Source organism: Mercenaria mercenaria, chromosome 12 (genome assembly GCF_021730395.1).
Source record: "Mercenaria mercenaria strain notata chromosome 12, MADL_Memer_1, whole genome shotgun sequence".
Lineage (NCBI taxonomy): Eukaryota > Metazoa > Mollusca > Bivalvia > Venerida > Veneridae > Mercenaria > Mercenaria mercenaria.
The window spans coordinates 37877525-37886713 of record NC_069372.1 but is presented as its reverse complement, the minus strand read 5'-3'; the positions used below and the strand labels follow the sequence as shown (position 1 = coordinate 37886713).

The 9189-nt window shown below is 34.1% G+C and overlaps 1 protein-coding gene across 1 annotated transcript; it reads left to right on the top strand.

Annotated features, from left to right (window-relative positions):
• The first annotated feature begins 1328 nt into the window (after positions 1 to 1328).
• LOC123533250 (uncharacterized) lies at positions 1329 to 2045 on the top strand. The gene has a single exon (XM_045314890.2). The coding sequence runs from the start codon at positions 1329 to 1331 to the stop codon at positions 2043 to 2045; it is 717 nt and encodes a 238-aa protein (XP_045170825.2).
• The last annotated feature ends 7144 nt before the right edge of the window (positions 2046 to 9189 follow it).

Sequence of the window (9189 nt, the reverse complement as noted above, 5' to 3'; positions counted from 1 at the left end):
TCACAGAGATTTAAATAGCTAGATTATGTTTACGTTGATAAGCGGCTCAGCAAGATAGGGCCTATATAGTGCCTCCGTTTTCATTTTCTTGGTACAATTTGAAATTTGAAAATTAAAAAAAAAATATTGGTCTAAAATAAGTCAATATTTTGGAAAAAATAAATGGATTGAACATACAAAATTGCCTTAAATGTGTTTTCTTTTAGATCGCCGTTGCACATTTCCGCCTGATACGACTTCCACTGCTTTTACATATGGTGTTGTCCAGGAAGTAAAGTGCATTACAGGATATGTTCTCTACAAAATCATCAAGTCTATCTCATTGGGTAACGCCAGTATATTTCGAAACCACAGACAGTATTACCAACACAAAAAGAATTATAACAATATTGTTGTAACCAGACCGTATAAAAAAGCAAACTTGTCTGCAGATATATCCGAGAAAGACGCACCATTAATAACCAGCGTTCTTAATGGGAATAATGATTGGACCGGCAAGTCTGACGTCACATGCGCAAAGGAGCATGCACAAAGAATTCAAAATCTCAGAAACGTTTGTCATAACGCGGCAGTGTACAGAGAGCAAGAAGAACGCAGGGGTAACCTTAGTAATTTCTATTATTCAACAGCTAACAAATTTGCATATTGCAAAGTTCCAAAATCCGGCAGTACATTCTGGATGAATGTTTTCTTGGTAAGTCTTCATAAAGTTGATTTCAGTTTTTAATTATTTTCGCCTGAAAAAAAAAAAAAAAAAAAAAAAAAAAAAAAAAAAAAAAAAAAAAAAAATGAAAATAAATGTAACTATGGTCGGCATTAATTCTGCCACATTGGATGTACACACGCGTAGAATGTTCACTATTAAACCTCGGTTAAACTTAACCCTTTAGTCTGTATAATATACGTGCGTACATCAAAAGGTGCGAATTAATGTTTGCGTCTGAAACTAATAAGACACTGAATTATCTTACTAGGACGCAGACCGATATAATTAACGTAACATATAACCGTTATTTTATCTTTTTTTTAAAGTCTATTCATTTCAGATTCTGACCAAGGGAGAGAACTATTCCAAGCTAATCTCACAGATGTCAAGAGCGGAAATACACGAACGCACACGACAATTTATTACAGACCCGGAGCGAATCATGCACAACCATATTCCTACTATCATATCCTCTAGAAATCCATTTTCTAGACTTTTCTCTGCCTATATTGATAAAGTGTTTGTACCATTGTTTTGGAATCAATTTAGATATATGAAAAACGTCACAGTATTGCCGTCATATTACGTCAATGATACGGTAGATATTTTAAAATCTTCTAACATGCCTTTAAGTAGTCGACTTGCTAAACACAGAGATAGTTTACGAGAAAAGGGAATGTTAGTTAAGAAAATCATTACACAAAAAATAAGACCAATATGTGCTAACAATGCAAGTTTTGAAGACTTTTTAAGATTTATCATATCTGAAATAAAGTCCGATCGGGCCTTGGAGCCTCACTGGGCTCCCATATCGCACTTGTGCCATCCATGCAAATTCAACATATTTAAAATCATTAAACAAGAAACATTTTCAAAGGATGTAGAACATACGTTAAAAAGCGTGGGAGTAAATCTTTCACGGTTTGAATGGCTGAAAAAATCTTTAAATGAAAATAGGGCAGAGAACTCTATTCCAGGGATTATAGCTGTGATAAGGAAGAAATTAAGGCTAAGATCTGTGAGGAACTGCATCAGCCAAACTGAAATCCTGATAAGACTGTGGAAATCTTTACAAATTCAAGGATTTATAAATAAAGAAATCGCCTTTCCCAAGAAATTACAACATTTTGTTTGGAACAAATATAGTCATAAAGTAACGAAAGTAGTGTTAGACGCCATTTCACAAATACCGATGACGTCAGCAGATCGGCTGGAACAGCGTGACCATTTCCTGAAGCAAGCTTTCAGTGAATTACCACCGGATATTATATCAGACATTCAAGCCATTTTTTATTTTGATTTCAAACTATTTGGTTATCCAATGAATCCTCCTAAATGAGTATTCACTTTAGAATAATCAGTTTTGTTTTTGCTCGCTGTATTTTTATTCTGAATTCCATAAAATGCGCTGAGTTTTATCCAAAAGAGATAGAGCCATTGCCAAAGGAATAATTCCAATATTGATACTTGTAAGCAGTCTAATTGGTTTAGCAACCATATTTATAGGTTATTAGGCCCCAAAGTACAATTAATTTCCCATAGGGTTACATACAAATATATCAATGCAAGGCTTTGACAGAATGTTCTGAAGACAAATGCAAATACCTTCTCTTTAGAAATCTATCCAAGAGAAACACAAAAATCACTTTGAAGTGACCTGTTGACCTGCTACTTTTCTCCTCACATCTGTCAGAATGAATACTGTATTGCATTTTTACAAAGTGAAGCGGTCCAGCCTACTTTTTGTACAAATCCGCAGACAGTCATTTGCACAAGAAACCATGATTTTCCAGATTTTTTTTTACCCCTTTCTCTTCATTTACATCAGATCTATAAAATTTGGCTACTTTCAGAAGCTCAGAATATCTATTTACAATCAAATCCATCATGAAATGAGGGACCTCTTTTCTCTCGGATACACTTCCTTTAGTTGGGTAACGAAGGGCAGGTAACTGTACCTTGTTACCATTAGCTTTGTATCGGGAAATATGCACGAGTTCTTCGGCGGAAATATTGCGCGACTTAAGGAGCGCAATATTCTTCCGCTGAAGAACGATGCAAAGATAATAACCTTTTTATTACATACGCATCTACACGTATAAATATTATGTAAATATCATAATATGTTCATTAGCCTGAATAGGATTGGCAATACTGAACTAAACAGAAAAAATAGTGCAACAACACACACTGAATTACGTCACGCACCCGATATGAAATTCAGGCGTCAGTGTATGGACAAATATTAGAGAGTTTGAGATTTCAAACTTCGCCTTCCCCTTCAACGTCTCTTATATATATTTTGGGTAAAACGTCACCGATATGCGTGTATTTTATTTATATCACACGTTGCTACTAAAGTTTTCCATGTAATATTACGTAAGCCTTAGACTTCTCTTTATTACTATGCGAAATAAAAAGCTTAGTTTCAGGATTTCTGCTTATTAAGTTATTTGATTATCCATATATATAATTAGACTAAATTTGATGCGAAACACTATCAATAGGTATAAGAATAATGAAGTTTTGTATGGCTAATGATTTTAACTATAAACATTGAATTGAACCTGGAAGTATGAAGTTATCAACTGATTTTGAGAAACTTTGAGATTTTGTTCAAACTTTAACTTCTACGGCATATTTGTGTCCTCAGGCGGTATCGATTATACCAGATGGGTCATTTTGTCGTACGAAGTAAGTTTTGAACGTCCGAAGACGTGATATCACGAAAGTCGAAACTTCATTCTTTTTACATCTACTCTGTCCACATACTCGGCATCAAAGACTGAAATCTGGATGGAGACACATGGCATGACAGTCATTTTACTTGAAAAATAAATAATTACGCGCGATTATCATTTGGTGGAACATTTAATTTTCACATCCAAATAAAATCAATCTGTTTCTGTCGGACACTTAATACGACAATTGCGTTTTAATTATAAACATAAAATGGTACTAGTAAGACGGAAAATTCTTCTGAAGTATCAGACTATTTCAGATCTATGATATTATGATGAGAGACGTTTCCCGTTAGCCGTATGGGATAACTCCATTCTTTAAATGCACGGAACCAGAGCCTGGCAGAGGGACATTGTGGGTTAATTCCCCCTTTTATTCTTACATTTTACAAAGAAAGTCGGTCTTGAAACTCGGCGTGACCCTACCCTACCCCTACCCCCTCCCCCTGAAATGGGTGATCCCCTCTTTAATGTTGGTGTCCCTCTAACCAAAATTCCTAGATCCGCAGATGCTTTACTTATAAAATAGTACATTAAAATCATATTCTAATACGGCTAACAATGCTTTAATCATCACAACGATATTATGTTGACGTCACGTCATGTGGTATTTAGCGCCAAGTACGCATCAAGAAATAGTGCTTTAAAATTTCATGAAATATTTTACTTAATAACATGTTTAAACGAGATGTCACATTGCAAAAAATTTTTGATTAATTTATAATCATGCTGAATTAGTTATTCGCTTTGCAGAATAATTCGCAATAATTTTCGCTCGAACTGAATTCTGCCGCAAGACGTATTACCGTTTCCGGTTCTGGCGTGTTTTAACAAATACCTACTATTGGCGCCATGCTTGCGCGAAGAAACAGTTCCATCATATTTGATATAGATGTTACCATAAAGAACATATTAGAATCGAAATAATTTATAGCAAACAGTGCTTTATTACTATTTATACACTCGTGTATAAATAGTGATTAAACATTGTTTTGCTATAAATTATTTCTTAATTGTGCTGTCTGAGAGTTTGGCATTATACAGAGTCATACAGAGTGTCATTATCACGTTGATATGAGCATTATAGGCTATTAACTTTGTATGTGGATATATGCACGAGTTCTGCAGCGGTAATATTGCGCGACTTAAGGAGCGCAATATTGTTCGCGAAAGAACGAGTGCATATATCTACATACAAAGTTGATAACCTTTTTATTACATATCCACTATCAAATGATTAATTTATATCTTAATTATCGTTCTGTCACGAAAGACAGGAAAAAATACGGAAAACAATTCTCCGAAAACGCAATAAACAAATCAAACTGACGCGCATTAATATTTTCCGCGAACATGACGTCAACTTGTTGTCGCAACGTGCGCGTGGACGCCATGGACGTCACGCGATTCTTTCCATTACAACGTTAAGAAAATATTCCACGTACTATATTAGTCCAACTCATTACGTAATTATAACTTTCATTTCATTTCAGTCTGATAAATTACTACGTGCCAGTATCTAATAGGTCAGATTAATCAAAGTGTAAAAGTAAACAAAATGTTGCATAAATTACAAATTAAACAAACACACAATAGCAACAAAAATCTAAAGAAACGAGATCCGCAATGGACGGACCGTCAGGGGAGATAACTAGAGTCACGGATTGGGACTAGTCCGATATGAAAGCGTTCAACGTCATGATATGGAAAAATATTGCACGATCGCGGTCCATTGAAACCCAATGGAAAATAATTTTAGGTATGTAATAATCGTTTTTATTTCCTCTCATGTATGATTTACAATCGTGCATTGTATACTGACTATACTGACATAATTTTATATAAAACCTAAATGTGTGGAGCAACACTAACGAGTTTTTACATTGTTCACATTGTTTTATCGTTTTTTTTTTTTTTTGTTTTTTGGGTTTTTTTTGTTGTTTTTTTGTTGTTGTTGTTTTTTGTTTGGTAGTCGCTCTAATATTCATGCGATGATTATATTTATTGAAATTTTTTTTTTTTTATTTAATTTTCATTTTTTCATTTTTAAAACCTCTTATAAAGTTCCTGCCCTTTCGGACAATTGGTATCAAAATGCACGAAAAAAAAAAACGATCATAATTACGGATAAATTGAATGGGCGGATTAAAAGAAGTAAGGTTCATTCTAATGTTTGAAATCTCAAGGAATTTTAATCAAACTTCAACTTCATACGTTAACTTCGCAAGAGACGTTGAAGGGGAAGACGAAGGTTGAAATCTCAAACTCTCTATTTACGTTAATGGGGAATAGAAACGAGTATGTAATAATTGTATTTATACGCGTACTTCAGCGTTGCAGCATTTCCGAATGAAGCAGATTGAAGTGAAATCCGAAAAACTTCCTTATTTTTGAACGAAACGTATATCTATGATTGTTTTCAAATTGTTTTGCGCCAAGAGAAAAATTTACCTATTAATAATGATTAAGAAGTCAAACAATCGTGGTAGGAATAGACTGATATTGAATTGGAAGGATATTTTTTTCTGGTATTCAGGCATTGTAAAACCCTGCCTTATAACGTATCCAATTAAAATAAAGCTCCGCTCGTATTTACAACAGAATAAAATACTTTAATCTTAGGATAATCTTTCGGTCACGGGAGCATTTTCAATAGATGTGAATATCTCTGCTAAACAACGACAACGACATTACTTATTTGGGTGTTTATTATTATTTGCATGTCTAGTAAGAGTGATCTCCCTTTCTGTTGTTTACAACCAAGGTTTATAATCTGCGGTTGAAGTAGCTTCCGCAAATTAAAGACACGGTGATTTCAAAACTCTTCAAAAAAACGCGAACATTTGGCACCGTGAATATATCCCGCTAATAGATACAGTAGTCTAAAAAATAATTTATGTTATGTTAATGCATGAAATACTGTTGTTTTATTTTATGTTATCTAGTGAAATTTCTCTATATCACTCACTGTGCCGAACTTCTATATTTTCAGGAAAAGTTATCTCCTTTGAATATTTTTTTTTTTGCTTTTAGAATTACTGGTACCCAACGGTTATCCTAAAATTCAAGCTAGACAAAATTCAGAGCAAATTCAGATACAAAGAAAATGTTTTATTTCTGTTATACAGTGCTTTTTCACCAAACTTCCCATAGGCCTTTAAACTAACCATAGGCCTTAAAATCAACCACATTTTTCAGGTGTCGATAATAAATTCGCATGTTGTGAACAAAACACTTGTAATGCTTGGACTTTTCCTTCCGTCTAGAATTCATTCCATCCATAACTTTTGTGATCTGCCGACCCGTCTGTTGATACTGTGTATTGGATTAATATACGGATTGTACAGATATTTGTAGTAACTTCTCGGAAATTGTTATTGAAATCACTGTCAAAATCCCTTTGTTGCATTTATCACATTTGGGATAAGAATTTCATTCTTTTAGAGCAATGCTTATTTCTAATTTGAATGTCTACTGGTAAGTACTGTTTAGTTGTTCTTTTTTAACTAATAGTGCAAAATATTGAATGACTGTGATTTATTGGAGAGTTTTTCAATTTGATGGATATATTTCTGGTTTCTGGTAAGTTGTTAGAGGGCAAGTTTTTTTTATCAGTCAGCTCATGTGATGTCCTTTGCATACCTCGTCTGTAAGGAGCCTGAATATTTATGGCAGCTTGGACAAGTTGCATGTCTTTGATGTCCTGTTTAAGAGCATAACGAGCAGCAGTAGAGAGAACTTTGATCATACCTGATGGATAATGTCTTTTGCAAATGGCCTGTGAGGTTGTTTAATGTATATTTCTAAAAGTAAGCCTTTCCGTTCTGTACGGGCTAGTGTAATGTACAGCATCGGGGTCGATTTTAGCTAATCCATATTCAATATAGTATTTTCATTGTTTTGCAACTCTTTGTCATTAAATATTGATATCCCCATTCTGGTGGCATCTCAGGCCATGTTGGTCTTAACATGAATGGAACAGTCACATCTGAGACATCAATATGGCTAGCATTCAGAACATCTGCAGCTGCAGAGGCACTGCGTCTCACTTGTTAATAGTGATCATTCTATAAAATTATTTTCAGCCATTGATTTAAATAGAAGATACAACTGATAGACAAGTAAGGTGGTTTTTCTCCTATGTAATGTATAGAAAATCGCGGTTTTACAAAGTTTTAACTGTTTACCTATCACAAACGCTTTATCATCTGATTGTAAATTAAATGATGTTTGGTCAAGGTACATGTTATCTACATTTTTGAAATGTATATTTGCGCCTTTAAGTTGGCATCCATCAAGGCGCAATGCTCTGCGAATTCAAATTCACTTCGGCACATCTAAAGTTACTTCAGTAGTATTAAAATACGTAAATTAAAAAGGACATTTGACATGATTTTCTTTTAAAACTGTCTGTATTTTGAGGTGGGCAAGCCACTGGCACCAGCCCCTGTATTTTGAGTCGGCAAGCACCGTTTAAATTGTCTAAATGTGATTAACGCAGATATACTGTATTTTAGGTTTTTAACAACGTTACAGAAAAACTTGGATGAACTTCGCTATTGACCTTTTCGGTCTAGCCGACAACATTCTGATTGCCTGATGTGAAAATGTGTCAATCGTCGTGTGTACTACACGTGTTAGATGTATATATGCAACATGAATGTGCAATATGAGTTTTTTTTTCAGATGAGATAAAACATATAAAAATTGTGTAACGTGTACTTGGCATTTTTTTCTGGTCAGATACCAGTGGGGAGAGCTCGAGATACCGTGTTTTATTTGTATTCCACAAGGATTGTAAAGAGAGCTCTATGAATATACACACTTATTTCTGAGAAATAAAAGAAAAATACTAATTTAGAATTTAGGCTATATGGACAATTTTGAACTAATACTAACACCAGAACAAATACAGTTATTAATCTCAAAAGCATTCTCGCAAACCAGATGTCTACCATGGTACCATGTCGAACATCTGATGAATGAGAATGTCTAAAAAGATGCCATAGCATTTTACAAACATACAAAAAGATCAAATATAATGTTGTTACAGTAGACCGTCGGTGAAGTATAACATCTTTTTTCCTCAAAATGTTTGAATATATACATCGATAGATATTTACTATCCATATAATTACATGAATAATACCTATATATATATAGTTAGAAGTCATGCACGCCCTATATTATTGCACTGATTGTTTCTAGAACATCAAACATATACTGGTTAGGAACCAGTATCCAGATAGGACCAGGTTCCAGACACATGAAATGACCTGTTTATTTCGGCGTTTTCCACTTCCAGTCATCTGGATTATTTGGATGTTTGTTCTTCATGTCTACAATAAACCACTACATTACAGGGCTGTATAATGTTAGGTTTTATGATGATACCTCATCTGTGTTAACAAAACAACTTTCTGTCTTCACTGGGCATAAAGATAGCATTGCGCATGCGCAGTAGTTTACACTTGTCGAGGTATCAAGTGGGGAAGAAATAATTAAACAATATACATTTTCTGCTGATAACATGTGCTGCTATTAATTTCACAGTATTAGTTACATAAAATGCAGGGCTGTCTATTTTTGCACTTATTTTATTCTATATCTATTGGAAATATCAAACTTTCGTATTAAACGAAATTCGATTTTTTATAGTAAGCCTCTCTTTGCTTTCGTAGCTGCTATTGTATGTCAAATTATCTTTTATGTGCATTTTGGGAGAGATTAATGATAAAGAAA

Bases quoted from the DNA above. Each gene is read 5' to 3' on its own strand.
- LOC123533250 (XM_045314890.2), top strand. From the start codon at position 1,329: ATGCCTTTAAGTAGTCGACTTGCTAAACACAGAGATAGTTTACGAGAA.